At 44.5% G+C, this 20753-nt stretch overlaps 1 protein-coding gene across 1 annotated transcript in view; it reads left to right on the forward strand.

Moving 5' to 3' along the window:
- ITPR1 (inositol 1,4,5-trisphosphate receptor type 1) overlaps positions 1 to 20753 on the forward strand; it is a 1666678-nt gene that overhangs the window by 859890 nt on the left and 786035 nt on the right. The window contains exons 22-23 of the mRNA XM_086939209.1: positions 2570 to 2760; positions 3615 to 3747. Coding sequence (XP_086795335.1) covers positions 2570 to 2760; positions 3615 to 3747 — 324 coding nt within the window. The remainder of the gene's footprint in view (positions 1 to 2569; positions 2761 to 3614; positions 3748 to 20753) is intronic.

Consider the following 20753-nt stretch of genomic DNA (forward strand, 5'->3'; position numbering starts at 1 on the left):
TTATCCAGCCCAGAACGCATAAAAATGAGGAAGATGGCATGCATCAATAACAAAAAAAAAATTAAAATGCAAGTTACAATGACATATTATCACTTCTCCAAATGTCAACCCAAAAATGAAGGAATCCTCGTGTTTACCGTCAACATACAATTTCACATGAATGGTAATGGTTCGGCGTTTGAAAATTATATATCCTTGCAGACATGTTAAATATTGCAGAGAAGAGTACATCAAAAAGTATTTATGTGGATAACCTATTCAGTAGATCTTGTTAGGAATTGCGCAGGGAAATCAGCAGTTCGATCATGTTTGGGATATGATCCACAAAATGGTGGCTGCGCTGTGTTGCCTCAATCTGTGGTGTTTGAAGTGAAATAAAGTTGCTGTGCTATATATTGTTTTGCTTGAATGAAAGAGCATATAGATTAAAAGGAACTATTCTGTGGTGCTTGTACCAGGAATAAAAGCATTTTCTGCACTGTGGAAAGCTTCTGTTGGTAAAGAAGAGTTGGCTTGCAGCACGAACGAGCGATTTCAAAATGGCGGCTGCACTACTTTTTGCTTCTCTTCTGAAGCATTAAATTCCAGAAAGCCTTCTTACTGTAGAGAAAAAACGTAGCTCGAGGTCCTCTGGGAATGCGCTATGCTTCACGAAGGCATTCCTACGTTCAGGTCCGCGCTGACAAAACTCTGTGCGCGTCTGACCTCCGCCGGTCTCCTGAGCTCTACATGGACGCCACCATGCTCGCTGAGCGCTAGCCCCCCCCTCCCCTCCATCTAATGCAATCTACGAAAAGGAGTGTTGCTAGTTGAAGAAAGGGTGTTTTTGAGGACTTGTAAGTTTCATGAGGCTAATCCTGAAAAGGGGTTGTTGCTAGGATAGCTAGTGAAGCTAATACGCTCAATTTTTGCTTTAATGTTTACATAGAACATTGGTTTAGTTTTTCACTTACTTTTCTGGCTACTTTGCCAATTTGTATATCTATGGTAGAGCGATCTGTTCATCCCAATACTAAGAAATAAAGGGTTGTGTGGAAGCTGTTTTTAATTTTCTATTTCTCATGTAGCCTGTGTTTGTGACAAAGAAACCAGTTTCCAAAGAGCTCTAATTCCTGATAAGTTGTCCCTTGCGTTTGTGTACTCCCAGACTCTACAAGTGGAATACCACTGCACAGTTAAGTATCTAAAGTAGATATATGAAAGATGATTCAACTTTCATTCAGAAAGGAATTGAGGGCTCAATGTGTTGGCAGACTGGTCGTAAATTGTAAAACTTTTTGTGACCCATCTACGAGTTTGCAAACAGACCTATTTACTTATAACTTGCATCACAAAATCTCCAGGATCAAAAGCTAGTAGAACGATCTTCCTAAAATGGTTTCCATTTGGGATTACATTGAGAAGAGCTGGCAGTTGTCCATTACCACTTCCTATTTCAGATCTCCCTACAGGATTCACAAAAGTGAAGGTGTTTCAAGAGTACCCTTGCAAATCATTTATCACTTCCTTTGAAGTGTGAGTAGCATCAGTGGTTGAGGTTTCAAAACTTGGATACATACCATTGGGACTCAAGAGGGGTCGTGAATGTGGGTGCGCATGTCTCCTAATTGCAATGAGAAAGGGGTTGCAAAACTTATATTGTAAGTCTGAAAGACTTTAATGACTCACAAAATGGATTTAGTACATTGCACACCTTTTGTATTTGCAGGGTTGGCGCTCACACAAATATTTATTACATTAGGCATTAAAAGTAGTATCTCACACCTAATGCTAGATAGCCAGAAGGCCCGCCACTTCAGTCTGAGTTCCTTACTCAACTGTAACGTACTCACCAACAGTACTTTCGAAACACTTTCCTGCATTGTATTGTTATTACTGTACTATTAAGGGGATAATATTGATGCAGGCTTGGCCTAAAATAGTTAACATCTTTTTTTTTAAATCATGAAAGAAACCATTTAAATTTTGAGCTTTGGTTTTCCATGTGATTTGGCTCTAAAAATCTTTTTTTGATTCACCATTATTTATGTACTGTTCAGGATTAACATTAGATTGAATATTGTATCAAACACTGTAAAATATGCATACTTTAGAATAGAGGTGAGCATATGAAACTTTATCCAAAAACATAAGCCTTAGTCTAGTGACTGCATATGGCACATTTTTTCATCACAGTATTGTTCAAAAAAAGGTTCAACATCAAGGTGCAAATACATAAATAACTAAGATTCACTTTTACAGTAATTATGTATCCTCAGCAACCTATAGACTAAGACATTGGTTTTCTGTTTACACTTGATTCTCACTACTGAATAGCTGTAAAATGCACATATTTCTAAGTGGTATCAATGATCAGTACAACCTAGAGTACTCTAGCTAAGAAAAGTTAATTACATCTTAGTAGTTTTGTTTGTTATAGGAGGCAGTATTCTGAATGGGGAGAGTCGGCGTGTCTGAGCCTCATGTTGAGCTGTATCTATTTGTCTGTGGTTTCAAGTAGAACCATTGTGCGATTTCAAGCATACTATACATTTATCATTTTTTTTCCATGGCATTGTTGGTGTTGAAGCTGGAAGCAATGTGATGAGATCGATTCATGGAGTGGGTGAGCTGATGACACAGGTGGTTCTCCGAGGAGGGGGTTTCCTACCTCTGACCCCTTTGGCCGCCCCGGAGGGTGCCATCAAGCAACAAAGTCAGCCGGAAAAAGAGGACATTTTGGTGATGGACACAAAATTGAAGATCATAGAGATACTGCAGGTATTTGAGGGTTTAGAATTAGTTGGGCTTGTGGGCTTCCTTGGCTAGTGGTTTGGCTTCCAAATTCCTTCGTTCCTGGTTTGGAGTACTTTTATGTTAAACTTCCTCCATAATTCAGAGGGAGATGTTTGAGGAGCTCTAAATGTTGCATGTAGTTTGATGGCCCTCAGGCGACTTTAGAGAGGATATAAACCTAGGATGTGGTGGCGAGTTTGTGACCAGTATGTAAGTTTCAAAGCTCATTTCTTTGGGTCTATATAACACAAAGAAGCCATAAAAGGGCGGCGGAGTACGTTATGAGATAGGAAAAGCATTTAAAGTATCAAAGCGCAGAATCAAAGTGCAGACAAGCTAACATCTGGTTCGAAAATTGAAAAGATGAAATGGGAATCTGTTGTCCTCTGATTCTGCAAACGCTTCACTTAATCATGGTGATCTGGTAGTTTTCCTTGTGCGAGGAAAAGATAATCCTCATGGTTTTTTTAAAGGCCTTGCTACTAAAGGTTTTTTGTTAAGTTTATGCTTCTGAACCACCTTTGCCATTGTGGTGCCTCAATGAGTAGCCAACCATTTGGGATGTGATTCTTGGTTTTGTATGTTGTATGGGGATTAGAATGATGTTCACCAACTTGTGTAGTCAAAGAGAAATGACTTTGTTTACTGTGCTATAGTTCAACTTTTTTCTCCATAGTACTTATCCACCTGATAAACCCTTCCCATCTCACTTTTGCATTGGGTGGCATGCTGGGTACATAGGGTGAGGTGGGCTGACAATGTCTTAGCACGAATTTGGACTGAACAAGAGTTCCGTAATATTGGTCTCTACTTTGTCTCCATTTGATGCGATATTGCAGTTCATCTTGAATGTACGGCTAGATTACAGGATATCCTGCTTGCTCTGCATCTTCAAATGTGAGTTTGACGAGAGCAATGCACAGATGGAGTCTACAGCAGGCGGCGGGATGGAAGGACCAAGCAATGTACCAGGTTAGTCCTCTTCTCCAGTGGCTTAACTGTTACCCTTTCGATCTCCAGTGGTAAACTGGAGAAATGGTCAAAATAGTTGGCTTCCAACCATGGTAACAGAATGGTTCAGTGGCAAATTAGTTCTCTTCCAGGGGATACTCATCAATAGTCATAAGCACTGAATAATCTCCGCCCATAAGCGGGAACCCCGAACATATAGACAAACACATATATATGTGTAAATATATAAAAAGAGTACATAGTACTAAAAGAATTATACACGTATACATGTATAAACTAATATGCAGCCCTGCTCATAACGTATAGGCTAATACAGCCATAATTACATACTTTCTGCAGAATGAAAATCTATAAAAAACAATGCAAGAAAATAGCATGAGTCTGAAATGCATTCCACAGACAAACAACCTTTTATTTTCATCAAAGAACATGTAATAAAAGGCAATTAGCCTAAGTAGACTGCATAAAGAAATAACATCCCTGTACCGAAAATCAGACTGACACCTCGCCTTTAAGGGCTCAGAGAATCTGAATACTTTACCTTTAGGCCTCCAGGGGAACCCTAATCCCATCATGCCCCACAGGTGGCAGTTAGGTCAGCTTTTTTTCTGGCTTGTTCTGTGAGGGAATTGGAGCTCTACTGAATTTGATTGTTTTTCAGTCAATTTGTTTTTTTCCTACTTTTTTTCGACAGTCTGGACTGTTGGTGGTATTTTTCAATCTTTTCTGACTAATTCAAAGTTAATTTTTAGTCCGTTATGCCACCTTTATTTTACAAATGTCCTTCTTTTGGGAAGATGTCCAAAACAGATCCTCATTCTGTTTGTGTGGTTTGTTTACCTTCCACACATGACATAGAGAAATGTTACCACTGCCTCAAGCTTTCCAGAAGAATTCTGAAGAAAAGAGAAAAGATTTGTCTTTTGGGGCTTATGGAGAGGGAGAAACATCATGAAAAGGGTGCAAGAAGTGAAATTTCATCTTCAAGGCCCTCCTCTCCTTCAACACGTCGAAGATCTGCTTCTCCTGATGGTAGGAGTAAGAAAAGGCGTCATGAGGTGACGTCTAAGGCGAGTGAAAAAGTGAGGTCGAAGTCTAGATCGCCATCAGTATGTCGACGTCGAGACCAGTGGAAAGAAATAAACCGGCGTCGAAGACATCACCTTTAAGAAACAAGTCGACGTCGAAACCGAGATCAAGATCGCCATCGAGAAGCCTGTCGGCATGTGGTGTCGATTGCAGTGAAGACTGCGCCGAGGGTGAGAAATAGGTCGAGGGCTAAGAGTAGATAGACGTCGAGACCTGAGAAGAGAAGATCAAGGTCGCCGTCGAGGCAAGGGTCGACGTTGAGGCATGCTTCGGGCTCGAGGCATGAAAAGTCTTGTTCGATGTCGAAAAGGCTACCGACATCAAGAAAATAGACGTCGGTCTCCGCCACCTGCTCCAAGGTCGGCGTTGAGACACTCTAGATCGACCTCTCGGACCAGTCACGGGTCTTTGTCGAGGTCGGAGCAGACGTCTAGGACACCTACTGACCAACCATGATCGACGTCGAAAGACCCGACGTTGAGGGCTTCTTAGAACAGATCTCCATCTGTCAGAGCCTCTCCTCACCAGGCATCTTCTATGGTGGTGCATTCTGGCTCGACATCGAGGGACAGGCAATTGGTTCCTGGGGAAGAAGCAACTAGACCGACGTCTAGATCTCCACAGTATGTAAGGAGTTCGTCGTCTATGGGAATAAAAATTGTGCAGGTAACCCCGGAGGGCTCTCCGGGGCGCAAGTCACCTGCTGGTATGTCCCCTATATGGTTGGAGAGCATCAGTCATTGGAAAATGCAGCCTACTACTGGTGATAGACCCCTTGCTCTAGAATGTTCAAGACCACCGGCTGGTAGGTGTCCAAGACGATCTAGATCTCTAGTGAAGAGGCGTTCACACTCCAGGGACCGCAGTAGACCTCATCGGTCTCCTATTCCTAGGAGAAGGCAGAGATTTCCTACCACGTCCACCTCAACGAGGTCGTCTTACAGAGACTATTCCCCCACAATTTCATCAACACCACCTTCCAGGATATCTCCCGTTGATGATCTAGGAAATTTCAGTGAAGTATTGTCGGGGAGCTAACAAATTTAACGATGTCTGTGCCCCCTGTTACATCTTCCGTTATATTTGAAACTCTACATCATAAGTAGTCAGCTAGACCTCTACTTCCTTTGGTGCCAGGATTGATAGAACCTGCAATGAAGACATTTTTAACACCTGCTACAGTGGGCTCAGGGCCCTCTAGAATTGCAAAGAAGTAAAAGGCACCGGATCAGGATCCTTTACTTCTTTGCACTGACCCACCACCGGATTCACTCATAGTGGCAGCGGCCAGGAAAGCACATTCGGCTACGTCCATTTCATCTGCTCCACCGGAAAAGGACAGCAAGAACATGGACTCCTTGCAACGGAGAATGTGTAATACGGCTGGGTCTGTTATGAGAGTGGTGAGTCCTGCGGCTCTGCTGGGTCGCTATGACCGTCTTCTATGGGACTCTCTGACAAGATTTGTTGAGAGATTGCCTAAGGAGGATCAGAAAGACATCTTGGAGATTGTGGAAGAAGGTGGTTTGGTTGCCAACCAAATTATTAGTACGGCGGCTGACTCCGCGGATTTAGCAGCGCAAGGTTATGCCCATGGCATCTGCTCCAGACTGTCAGCATGGCTTCGCCTCAAGGGCCTGAAGTCCGATGCCCTAAGGAAAATAGTTAATTTGCCCTTCAATGGATCAATGTTGTTTGGCTCGTATGCGGACGATGAGATGGCCAAAATGAAGGCTGAATTAGATACTCTAAAAGCTGTTGGTCTAGAAAAAAAGGAGTTTCTACGTCTTTTTCGTCCCTACGACAACAGGTCGTTTCAGCAGCGGGGGCAAACGTCTAACTGGTCTTAGCAAAACCAGGGCCAGTCTCAACAGAGGTCGCAGTTTCAGCAACGCAGGCCTGGGCGAGGCAGAGGTGGAAACAGGCAGCAGTCTACTGTTTCAAAACAACCTCAAACAATGAGACAGATCTTCCTCCAAGGCTGTTGTCCACTCCGGTAGGAGGAAGCATTGCGTTATATCTGGACGAGTGGAGAAGATTGACAAAAGACAAGTGGGTCATAGACATCGTTCAGAACGGATATCTCCTCAAATTAAAAAAAACACCACCTTCCATAACTCCAAAAGGTGTTTGTCATCAACACTACAGTCTTCTACAAAAGGAAGTGAAAAGCCTATTAAACAAAAAAGCTATAGAGTTCCGCTTCCGCAGAGAAATCAAGGGCTACACTCTTGCTTCTTCCTGGTGAGAAAGAAAGGTCCCACTGCAGAGTACAGACCTATACTGGATTTGAGATTGTTGAACAGATTCATTCGAAGGGAGAAATTTTGAATTTTAGCGCTCCATCAAATCGTCCCTCAACTCCATCAAGGGGACTGGATGTGTTCCATCGATCTGAAGGACGCATACTTTCATGTTCCGATCTCCAAAGGACATCCCAAGTTTCTGAGGTTTCTAGTGTCTGTGCATCATTACCAATATGCAGTACTTCCGTTTGGGCTGAAGTCAGCTCCCCGAACATTCTCCAAGTGTATGGCGGTGGTAGCCACTTTCCTTCGGAAGCAGAACATTTTCATTTACCCTTACTTGGACGATTGGCTTCTGAAAAGTTCGTCCCTATCTCTACTGGAAGATCATCTTGCTAGATGCCTTCAACTTCTGCTCAAGTTGGGACTTCAGGTCAATTCAAGAAGTCCATACTAAACCCAACTCAAAAGATTCACTATCTGGGATCCTTCCTGGACACAGAAAATGTAAACGTGTGTCCTTCGGAGGAGAGGTGGTTATCATTTCGGACAAAATGTCAGTCTCTTCTTCATACCAGTTTCCCGACAGTTCGCCAAGTGTCCTCTCTACTGGGGTCAATGGCATCGTGCATCTTTATAGTACCAAACGCAAGGTTGCACATGTGTCCACTACAGCAGTGCTTGGAAGATCAATGGATGCAGATGTCGGGTTGCTGGGAGGATCAGATAATCCTTCATCAGAGAGCCAAATATTCCATTCGATGGTGGATGAAGAGGTCGCACATAATGAAAGGAGTGCCGTTTCATCAGGATCCTCCAACTCAAACTTTGATCACAGATGCCTTTCTCCAGGGTTGGGGTGCTCATATGGGCCCTCTCCAAGTAAAAGGGCTATGGTCAGAATCCGAGAGGGGCTATCACATCAATCTGCAAGAGCTCAGATCAGTACATCTAGCTCTCAAGTCCCTGTTTCCATCGGTCAAGTATCAATCCCTCCTGATTCAAACAGACAATACAACAACAATGTATTATTTAGACTAACAGGTGGGTACCCGGTCAAGGACTCTCCTTGGAGGCCCAGACCATATGGAACTGGTTACTAGCAAGAGACTTGTCGATTGTAGCGGTGCATCTGCCGGGCTCACTCAATTCTCAGGCCGGATTTCATCAGCAGGGACTTTGTAGAGGCTCATGATTGGGTCCTCAACTACCAAGTCGTAGACAGTTTTTTTTCAAGCATGGGGAACTCCAGACATTGACCTGTTTGCAGACGCGGGAAACGCAAAATGCTCCATCTTCGCATCCATGTTTCCCCAGGTCGGATCTCAAGGGAATGCCCTTTTGATAGATTAGTGTCAGAACTTACTGTACGCTTCTCCACCGACCCTATTGATACCAACAGTGATCAACAAGATGTACAGAATCACCTCCCGGATTATTCTTATTGCTCCGGAGTGGCCTTGCCAGTGGTGGTTTCCAGATCTCCTTCAGTTGTCGGAAGTACCGCACAGGAAATTGCCAATGTCGCCCAGATCTTCTATCCAAGCAGGAGGGGAGAGTGTTCCACCCCAACTTGTCCTCCCTACGCCTGGCAGCATGGCTCCTGAAGTCATCCAGTATGGTCACTTGCAGTTGAATCCAGACTGTATGCATTTCCTTAAAGAGGCGAAGAGGCCTTCTACGAGGAGGTCATATGCTTTCAAGTGGAAACGCTTTTTTCTATGGTGTGTGGACAATGGACATGACCCCTTCCAAGGTCAAGAGCAGGTGATTTTACCTTATTTGCTGCACTTGGCGAAGTCTGGCCTTCAGTTTAACTCTATTAAAGTTCATCTTGCAGCAATCGCCGCCTATAGAAAGTCACCTAACCAGACTTCTTTCTTTATTTTGCAGGTGGAGAAAGACTTTCTGGAAGGCTTAAAAAAGGTGTATCCTGCAGTCAGATCTCCCTCTACTCCTTGGGATTTGAACGTGGTGCTAACTAAGTTAATGGGAGCTCCTTTTGAGCCAATTCACAAAGCTTCCTTACAGCATTTAACTTGGAAAGTTGCGTTATTGGTAGCCATTACCTCTGCTCGCGGGGTGAGCGAGATCCAGGCTTTGTTGTAAGGAACCCTTTCACTGCGTATCATGCTAATAGAGTAGTACTCAAAATGCATCCTGCTTTTCTACCCAAGGTTGTTTCAGACTTTCACATTAATCAGACTATAACTTTGCCGACTCTTTCCAAACCCTGCAAATCCTCCAGAAAGATCTCTCCACTCTTTAGATCTTAAGAGGGTTCTCAAGTTTTATTTGGACAGAACAAAGACATTGAGAAAGTCAGACCGCTTGTTTGTTAACTATGGTCCTATTAATGCGGGCTCTGCAGCTTCCAAGAAATCCATATCTAGGTGGATTTTTTCTTGCATTTTACTAGCTTATCAATTAGCTAACAGGTCTTTGTTAGGAAGGCCAAAGGCTCATTCTATGAGAGGGAAAGCTTCCACCACAGCTCTCCTTAGGAATGTTACTATGGCAGAAATCTGTAAGGCAGCTACTTGGTGTTCAGTCCATACTTTTACTTGCCATTACTGTCTTGATTCAGACACGCAGGCAGATGCTCCGGTTGGGCAGGCATCACTTAAACTTGTTTGCTAATACTAGCTAAGATGTGTGTCAAACTGATTTACTCTATTCTGCTCGCTCGGAAGTGGGTATGAGCTTGCTACTCTATTCAGTGTTTATGACTATTGATGAGTATCCCCTGGAAGAGAAGGATTAGTTACTTATCTGTAATTCTAGTTCTCTTCCAGGGGTATACTCATCAGTCATAAGCACCCTCCCGCCTCCCCGGGCGTGCAGTAGCATTATGTTTTTAATTAGTTATTGCATTTCTGTATGCAGGTTCCTGCAAGGTTTCCTGTACCGTACAAAAGAACTGACCTAACTGCCACCTGTGGGGCATGATGGGAGCAGGGTTCCCCAGGATGCCTTAAAGGCAAAGTGTTCAGATTCTCTGAGGCCTTAAAGGCGAGGTGTCAGTCTGCTTTTCTGTACAGGGATGTTATTTCTTTATGGAGCCTGCTTAGGCTAATTGCCTTTTATTACATGTTCTTTGATGAAAATAAAAGGTTTGTCTGCAGAATGCATTTCAGGCTCATGCCGTTTTCGTGCATTGGTTTTTATGGATTATTTTCATTCTGCAGAAAGTGTGTAATTATGGCTGTATTAGCCTTTAGGTTATGAGCAGGGCTGCATATTAGTTTATACATGTATATGTGTATAATTGTTTTAGAACTATGTACACTTTTACATATTTACACATATATATGTATTTGTCTATATGTTCCGGGTTCCCGCTTATGGGCGGAGATTATTCAGTGTTTATGACTTTGAGTATACCCCTGGAAGAGAACTAGGATTACAGGTAAGTAACTAATCCTAATTCTATTTATCAAATGTACTTTTAGTGCTGGGGATGTCCGAGGTGTACTTTGAGAATACATTATAAGGTCTGAAGGAATTGGAACAATGAGATTGACAGGGATGTGGGTACAGAAAGCCCGGGGGGACGAGTTTGGGGTGGTGGGGGGGGGGGGGGGGGGAGGAGAGAGAGATGTCATGGGTCCATTTAGTTCTTCCGTTAGGCTCAGAGTAGCAGGTTTTCATGGACTTAAGGTCTATAGTTGTTAATTTGTGTTAAAAGAAAAACAGCTAGTGCCCTCATCAGAAGCCCACTGCAATTTGCACCACCCCCTGCTCCTTCCAGCATGGCCAATGACTGCCGCAACACAAATATTAACAATCACACTCCTACAAGTGTGACAGTCCAGACTACTCAAGGCCCTCAAAGCTATAAGAATAGTTTGGGTGGCAGGTATTAGTCACTTTTAATAGATATTGAATTAGTAAACCGAAAACCACTGGGTCAAATTAAGCACTGGTACAGGCTGTGACTTTTCAAAAGTAAGGAATTGTTGATTAGGAACCTGCAATTCCTGGAAGAAGACGTAACTATTAATTTGCACATCTTTGAAGGGTTTACTGCCACCTGGCTGTGCTAGAAACCGCCAATAGCAACATATTGTGACAGAAATCGGTAAAAGTGGTTGCACGTTTTATCAGTTGCATGTTCTCCGCCATTGGTTAATCAGTTACTGGCTTTATAAATGCATTTAGGTACATGCAAAACAATGTGTCCTGTGATTATATGGACAGATCATCTGTTTTTGGAGATTCTCTGCCCACCGGAGATGCAGGCTAAACTGTTTGCGGAAAAGATTTGTTAGTGCATAGCTGGAACAAAGCAGTAGTGATAGTAACAAGTCCTCAAGTAATCATTAAAGAGTAGGCACATGCCCACAACCTGCTTTGAAAATACAAGGAAACTACTTTGAATTGCATGTTCGTTACAGTGAAGGTAATTTGTATGTGTTCATATATGTACTGAGATCCGTGCTTTGTATTACATGCTCTCAATTGGGCGCAGATAATCTTGGACACAGAGGGATGTCTATCTCAGAAGATCGAAATTGTCGATGGATTGCGTCAGGGGTGTGTATTGGCCTCTACTTTTTTCACAATTTATTGTGGACCTACCCTTCGTTTTAAGTAAAGAAGGGGGGCCAGCCCAAAGGTACCTATTCGGCAACAAGGCAGACACCGCGCTGGAGCGCTTAAAGGGCTCTCGGGCTACGGCCAGGTTCTTGGGCCTCTCCACCACCCACCCTGCACAGTCTGCTTTTCGCCCCTTTCGTGGCTATGGAAGGGGTGCCCCACCACGTCCCACAGGCCAGCGCAAGCTGTTCGGGACGTGGGGACCAACACCGTGGTTCTGGGGGCCAGCGGGCGGGCCAGTTCCCCACAGCCCCCTCTGCAGTGGCCTCCAAACCCTCCTAGTCCGACATTTCAGGGCCACCAAATGCCTGTGGGCTGCAGGATTTGCCATCACCTCCCCCACTGGTGCACCATCACGTCAGCCAGGTGGGTTTTGCAGATAGTCCGAATGGGCTACTCCCTCATCTTGGGAGACTCCCCCCTCCAACCATGCCACCTCAGTACCATCTCCTATCTGAGGATCATCTGGGCCTTTTCCAACAGGAAGTTTCAGCACTCTTGGCCAAGGGAGCCATCAAGCACGTTCCTGTCCCAGAAGTAGGTTGTGGTGGTTGTTCCGACTATTTTCTGGTGCCCAAGAAGGACAAAGGCCTGCGTCCTATCTTGGATCATAGGAAAGTCAACCGCTTCCTTTAGAAGGAGAAGTTAAAAATGTTGACGCTAGCTCAGGTCCTGTCTACCCTCGATCCTGGATGGTACGTTGGACTTGCAGAACGCTTACTTTCACATCCCTGTCCTGCCGGCCCACCGGCACTACCTGCGGTTCACTGTAGGCCACGAGCATTTTCAGTTTACTGTGCTCCCCTTTGGCCTTACCAGCGCCCCTCGGGTGTTCACGAAAGTGATGGCGGTGGTGGCAGCTAATCTATGCAGAACAGAAGTCCCAGTCTTCTCCTATCTCGACGACTGGCTGTTGAAGGTGGGCTCGCCCCAGGCTGTCATCTCCCACCTCCAGACTACAGCCGATCTCCTGCATTTGCTGGGGTTTTTCATCAACGTGCCGAATTTGCACCTGATTCCCTTACAGAAGCTTCTCTTCATCGGAGTGGTTCTGGACACTACACAGTTTCGGGTCTATCCTCCCGAACAGCTAGTCCAGGATATTCTGGCTGTGATTCCGATCCTTCACCCTCTATCCTGGGTTCCAGTCAGGATGACCCTCAGGCTAGTGGGTCTGATGGCCTCCTGCATCCTGCTGGTGAACCATGCCAGATGGCATATGCGGCTCTGCAATGGGACTTTTAAGTTCCAGTGGGCCCTACGTCAGGGGAACATGTCCAATTGCGTCCAGATCTCGCAGGGCACTGCACATCAATGGCAGTGGTGGCTAACGAACCAGAATTGGGTCGACTGCAGATCCCTCTCCATTCCTCAACTAGATTTAACAGTGGTGACCGATGCATCACTTCTCGGATGTGTCGGCCTCACGGAGAGGCAGAGATCAGAGGCCTCTGGTCTCTAGCGGAGTCCGGGCTCCACATCAACCATCTGGAGCTTCGGGCGATTCATCTTGCACTCAAAGCATTCCTTCCCTCTGTCCGGGAAAGAGTAGTGCAGGTGTTCACGGACAACACGTCCGCCATGTGGTACTACAACAAACTGGATGGGGTGGGGTTGTGGACCCTATGTCCAGAGGCCCTCCACCTCTGGACATGGCTGGGACATCAGGGCATATCCCTGGTGGTTCAACACCTGACAGGTTCACTGATTGCCAGGGCGGACGAACTCAGCCGCAGGTGCATTATGGATCACGAATGGCGTCATCACTCGGAGGTGGTGCAAGGTCTCTTTCAACAGTGCGGAGAGCCTTGGTTAGATTTATTTGCCACCGAAGAGAATGCGCATTGTCCGCAATCCTGTGCGTTGGAATTGCCAAGGCGGCACTCGCTAGGTGACTCTTTTCGTTGCGAGTGGAGTTGCGGTATTCTATATGCCCCTCCGCCCATACCACTTCTGCCCAGAGTGCTGAAGAAAATAAAGCGCGACTGGGCATAAGTCATTCTTGTGGCTCTGGATTGGGCACAAAGAGTCTGGTATCCCGAGCTGCTCAACATGGCCATCGATCCTCTGATTTGACTGCCTCTTCAGGAGGATCTTCGGTCGCAGCAGCAGGGGACGGTCCTCCACCCGAACCTGGCCAGCCTCCTTGCATGGAGATTGAGTGGCAGCAGTTGACATGGTTTGACCTGCCTCCCGAAATCTGCGATGTTATCTTGGCAGCCAGGCGTCTCTCCACTAAGACGGTATACGCCTGCAGATGGAACAAATTTGTGGCATGGTGCACAGCAAAGGCTGTGGATCCCCTTTCCACCCCTCTTTCTGAGGTTCTCATGTTACTCTTTTCTTTAGGCCCAGCGGGGCTCTGCTCTGGGCACTCTAAAGGGCTACCTCTCGCCATTTCAACCTTCCTTAGGCTTCCTGATCATCCTTCTCTTCAAGTCCAATGTTGTAAATAGATTCCTTAAGGGCATTACTCATCTTTTTCTCCTGTTTCCTTCATAATGCCCCATTGGGACTTCAACTTGGTTTTTACAAATCTGCTGTGCGCTCCCTTTGAGCCGTTGCATGACTGTGTCCTCTCAAACTTCTCACTTTGAAAACTGCCTTTCTGGTGGCCATCACCTCTGCATGCAGGGTGAGTGAGCTACAAGCTCTTTCTTCCAAACCACCTATTCTGGCTGTCCATCCGGACAAGGTCGTCCTTAGAACTAGACCTTCCTTTCTTCCCGAACTGGTTACTACTTTCCACATTGGCCAAACCACCACTTTGCCCACCTTCTTTCTGTCTCCTTCAAAAGAGGGATAGGCTCCACAGTCTGGATCCAAAATGTGTGCTTTCCTTCTACTTGGATCGCATCAAACAATTCCGGGTGGACGACCAGCTCTTTGTTGGTTACGTGTACGCTAAGAAAGGTCGGGCCGTGCACAAACTGACCATCTCCAGGTGGGTCGTTCTGTGTATCAAAGCCTGCTATTCTTTGGCAAAGATGGAGCCTCCGTGGGCTGCGCGCCCATTCCACCAGGACGACGGCAGCTACTACTACTGCTTTGGGGTGAGGAGTCCCCCTAAATGGCATTCTGTCAGGCAGCTATATGGGATTGCTGCACACGTTCCCCAAACACTACTGCCTGGACATCCAAGTCCAGAGAGACAGCTTCTTTGGCCGTTCTGTTCTCCAGGACTTTCTGATGTGAACTTAGTTTGCAGACCCACCTCCAGGGTTGGTATTGCTGGGGTATCTATTCTATAGTAAATGATCTAGAACTGTTTTTTTCAGATGAATAAGTTACTTACCTTTGGTAATGATATATCTGTAAAAAACATAGTTTAGTTATAGATTCCTTACCACCCCACCCATCCTCCACATTCTGCGAACTGACTTCTAGGGTTAAGGATTTTCTTTCAGGGCGCTAGTTTTGTGCACCAGTGGTCAGTGTCTTGCATGGCTCTGCACTCTGGCGTTGAAAGTCGTGTACAGAACTGACTTCAGCGAGGGCAGCGTCTAAGTAGCTACCAGGATGTCATCCTGGCGAGCACGACGCAGACCAACGTGGAGTTGAAAGACGCCCCCTTTCGACGCGCAGGGGTACTGCTGACGAAAAAACTTTCCGGATCCAGTCTAACACCTGGGGGTAATTACAAGTTAAAGCATCTATAACTGACCTATGTTTCTCACAGATTTATAATCACCGAAGGTAAGTAACTTCATTAATTCTAATCCTCAATCCTGTCCACCTCCACCATTTTCTCCACTACCACAATTGCCAGGCTTGTATCCTCTAAGCATTACATCTCAGGGGTCTACTCATACACAGCCTAATATATGGGATGATGATCTCAATAGTCATTTACCAGCAGATCCATGGGGGTGACCGTAATATTGATCCATTCATGGATAAGGATCCAGATTAATACCCTGCAAAGCCATTAGTTTCAGATGATGCAGCTTATCAAGAGTTGATTTCAAGAGCAGCAGCTTATCATGGGGTTACGTTATACGAAGAGTCTTTGGAATAAGACTTTTTTTATTTGAGATGCTCGGGTCTACACCTAAGACAAGTCAGTCTTCCTATGTTAAAGGGCACGATGAGACATGCTGATGAAATATTGAAGGACCCTGTTTGGGCCCGCATTCTAACACCTAGGGTTGACAAAAAATACAACCCCCCCCAATCTGATCCCATTTCTATTAAGGCATTGTTGCCTTTAGACTCACTAGTAGTCTCTAATGCTCTTGAGAGCAAACTCAGACCACTTTTAATAAACCTCTCTTTGGATCTCAAGTAGATGAGGCCCTAGAAAAAATGGAAAATGACACGAACGTGACTAAGTCCATGGGAGCGCTCAGTCCCCATCAAACCGAGGATCCTTTTGCTGCTCATTTTATAGAGGGGGGTGCTGAAGTATATCTTCAGACATTAATGGTTCTGCCTATAAATCAAACACACAGCCCTCTCCCTCTAGAGTTTTCTATAGAGGAGGATACAGGGTAAGAGCGCGCCAATGCATAACTTCCCTTCCCCCAATAAGTAGCAGGGATGTGGAATTCCTATAACCCGGGACACATTGTTTGGGGTCAAGGGCAACACGTTTTCATGTATATTGTGTCCTTGGGACAAGAAGGCCCTACCCCCTGCAGCTCAAACCCTTGGCTACCAGTTTACTGTACCACATTATGAATCCGGGAAAGGCATTGCCTGCAAATAAGGTAATATTTGTGTCCATGTGTTAATGCTGTTAAGACTTGTATTTATGGTTCATTAATGCAAAGCCTTTATTTTTAGGGTGAGCGCTCTTAGTAAATGTCGTAAGCTAAAAATTCACTACTGACACTGTTTTCACTATAAAAACGTGCGCACACGTTTTCAATGTTTAGCAATATGAGGCTATGTATAATGCTCCCAGAATGCTCTCTGATTAGATGCAAATATTTGCAGAAGCTTGCAAGCAAGATTGATTCTTTGCTTTTAAAATAAAATGTTCGTATACAAATACGAGGAAAAAACATGTCGCTGAACTACTGTAAAAGTTTAGATAGCATTTCTTTGCAGCAGCATTTAGTAAAATGGGTTTTGCATGCTAGTATTTCTCAAAAATATAATAAAATCAGTGTAACCAGTTTTAATAAGATTATGGGAAACATAACATAAGCATTGGCAAAGCCAGTAGGTCTGAAATTGCTGCTCCTCCTTTTCGATTTGGCAATGAGTGATTTGTTTTGTCATGGTTTTTGTAAAACCTTATCGATGTGGGAGCTGCCGGGCCCTCACCATTATAACAAATATTGGCAAACAATAAAATTGTTTTGGTCTCAATAAGCACACATTGAACAAAATGACTGTCTCAATGTGTGCCTTGTGAAAGAACAGAATGCTGCCACTCACAGTTAAGCTAGCCAATGGAGAGAGACCAAATTTATTGAACACAAAAGGCCATGGTTCCGCCAGACCTAATTAGAGGCCCGAATATTAAATAAAGTGTCAGAAGTGCACCCATGACCTTGCATTCAGTGCAGGTGTACTGTTATTGTGAATTCACAAGACTTTACAGAAGCAGGCCAAAAAAATAATACTCCTAGAAAATATTTGTGAACTGCATTTTACAATGAGCAAAAATGCAGGTGTAATTTCCTCATGCGAGTTTTGCAAGTTCACCCAACCACTTTTTTCCCAACCCTGGAAGAAGTTTTATGGCTGCCATATACAGGAGTAAATTTCCAACCTTTCTCAGTGTGGGAAAAGATTAGAGAAGAGTTGGCGAAAACCCTTAAAGCATGCAAGGTAGTAGGTTTGCATAGACACAAAAGGGCATTCCAACCCTGGAAATGTTGCTTACCATTACCTTCAGCCAAAGTATGTGGATCTGCGGAAATGTTGTAACATTAGGGAATTGCTAGTATTCAAATCTTACTATGGAAGGTGCCCTAGCATAAACAGAAGTTCTTTCAGAGCTCTTATATAATGAGATTGCTGCCATAATTGTCACTGCATTACATGGCACAAAAGGGACAAGTAGATTTTTTTAAGCACCCTGCCCCATGAACAAGTAGATATTTTATTAAAGTCCACACCCCTGAATACCTGCATTCCCCCCCCCCCCCGACTTCAAGAGTTTTTCCCCATTTGGTAATCACTAACATCAGACAAATGGGTACTAGACATTATCCAACATGGTTATTTCCTGGAGCTCACCAGCAATTCTCCCAATTTTTCCCCTCGCACTCAAACTCTCGGCATTGCAACTACAGCACCTCAAACAAGAGGTACACGCTCTTTTAACAAGTGGGAACCAGCTCCATTACAGTGCCAAGGATCAGGGCTTAACTCTCTGTACTTTCTAATCCCCAAAAAGGACGGCTCCTTAAGACCTATTTTGGACCTAAGAATGTTAAACCTGTACATAATGTCTGAACATTTTCATATGGTTACGCTTCAACTACTGCTTCCACTTCTACAGCAAGGCAATTTTATGTTCACACTTAACTTAAGACACATGTTTCACATTCCGGTTCACTCAGCACATAGCAAATATCTCAGATTTGTGATAGCAGGGACACACTATCATTCCAAAGTACTCCCATTTGGAGTAACTACTCCTCCCAGAGTGTTCACAAAATGTCTTGCAATAGTCGTAGCTTTTCTCAGAAGACAACAGATTCAGGTCTTCCCATACCTAGATGATTGGCTCATCAAAGCCAGCACCCACCAAAAGTGTGCAGCACACAGACTACATTAGATGTACTCTACTGATTAGGGTTTATTGTCAATGCACAAGTCTCACCCTCCACAAATACAGTCCTAACTGGGAGTGACTCTAAACACTCATACAGCTCTAGCCTCTCCCAATGCAGCCAGAATTTGAAACATTCAAACTGTGACTACAGTTTCAGACCAACCAGTCAGGACTGTCATGCAGCTGCTGGGAATGGTGGCATCCTGTTTTGCAGTAGTGCCTAATGCAAGATTACACATGCGTCCCCTGCAAGAATGGTCAGTACGTCAGTGGAATCTGTCACAGGGTCAATTAACAGGCCTAGTGTTGGTAGACAGCCACACCAATCGCTCTCTGCAGTAGTGGAACACACAACACTTAACAAAAGGGCGGCCCTTCATCAACCTTGTTCCACAGATCTTGCTAACAGACGCATTTCTCACAAGTTGTGGTGCCCATCTACAGTACTTGATGATAATTCAGGGTCTGTGGGACAACAAGCACAAAAGTCTCCACACCCAACTATCTAGAGCTTCTAGCTGTGTATCTAGCACTGAAAGCCTTTGACACACCTCATTGGGGTTGTTGTCTTAGTCCATACGGACAATATGACGGGTATGTACTATGTACAAAAAGTGGGGGTTGGGGGGGGGGCACACTCTTCAACTAGCACGCCTCTCTCAGACCATTTGGCGTTGGGCAATCCATCACAGAATATACCTTCTGGCAGAGCACCTCGCTGGAGTGAACAATCAAATTGCTGATCTCTTCAGCAGGATGCAGCAACTAATACACAAGGGATACTTCATCCCCAAGTTCTCCTACCATACTTTCAACAATGGGGATGCCCACAAATAGATCTGTTCACCACAGTGGACAAGTCAAAATGCCCAAACTTCGCCGCTAGCTTCCTACCCCTTCTATCCAAAGGCAATGCCCTGTGGATGAATTGGACAGGGATATTTGCCTACGCTTTACGGCCTCTCACCCTCCTTCTGTTTCTGGTTGGAAAACTCAGGCAGACATCGCTCACACTGATTTTGGTGGCTCCAACATTGGCCTGTCAACCGTGGTTCTCCACACTCTTGGAATTGTCAGTGGTTCCACATCAAAATCTGCATCTCAATTCCAGCGTTCTCACTCAGAACCATGGAGAAATAAAACACCCAAACCCCAGGGAGCTCAATCTAGTGATTTGGCTCCTGACGTCCTAATTTGGTGCCATGTTGTATGACTATTCTTAAAGGAGCAATAAATCCTACCACTAGAGAATGTTATGCGGCAAAATGGAAAAGATGTGTTGTGTATTGTAACAACAATATCGAGCCACTAGATGCCTCTATTCAAAATGTTAGCTTTTGCATCTACAGCGAGCAGGACTAGCCTACACATCCTTTCGATTGCACCTTGCAGCAGTAGCCGCATATTTGCATAACAGACAAAATGTATCTTTGTTCAAGGTTTCAGTAATTAAAGTTTTTATGGAGGGCCTAAAAAGAATAATACCAGCCAGAATTCCTCCTGCATCAGTTTGGAATCTGAACATTGTGCTTACAAGACTCATGGGTCCACCTTTTGATCCATTACACATTTGTCCATTAGTTTATTTCATGTAAGGTTGCCTTCATCGCTGTCACTTCATTAAGAATTGGTGAGCTACAGGTTTTAACCTTAGAACCTTCTTTCAGCTTCATAAAGAGAGTTCTTTGCACCAACCCAAAATTCCTTCCAAAAGTTGTTTCTGCCTCTCATATTAACCAATCAGTTGAGTTACCTGTATTCTTTCTTCAACCTGATTCAGTAGCAGAAAGATCTGTTCACACACTTTGTCAAAAGAGCATTGCTATACTATATTGAAAGAACAATCTTTTTTTTGTAATGCAAAGCAACTGTTGCATTTGCTACACCTCACACAGGCAATCCTATCTCTAAATCTGGTATTTCAAGGTGGATTGTTGAATGCATTCAAACTTGCTATGCTAAAGCTAAAATAATGCTATCTATACCTCCTAGAGCGCATTCCGCTCGATAAATAGGAGCATCTATGGGCTTTCTAGGTAACATTCAGATAGCTGACATGTGTAAGGCACCAACATGGTCCACACCTCACACATTTACCAAACACTATTGTGTGGATGTGTTAGCACGTCACCAAGCCAATTAAGGACAAGCAGTGCTAAAGACACTACTCGTTAGCCACCGCTTTTGGAGACCACTGCTATATAGTCTATGCAAAGCATGTGTATCTACAGCACACATGCCTCCAACAGATGGTTACCCAGTAAGCGTCTGTTCTTGGTATGTAGAGCTGTAGATGCACATGCACCCTCCCACCTCCCTTGGCACATGTACTTGTTGCA

The sequence above is a fragment of the Lissotriton vulgaris genome, chromosome 9 (assembly GCF_964263255.1).
Source record: "Lissotriton vulgaris chromosome 9, aLisVul1.2, whole genome shotgun sequence".
NCBI classification, from domain to species: Eukaryota; Metazoa; Chordata; class Amphibia; order Caudata; family Salamandridae; genus Lissotriton; species Lissotriton vulgaris.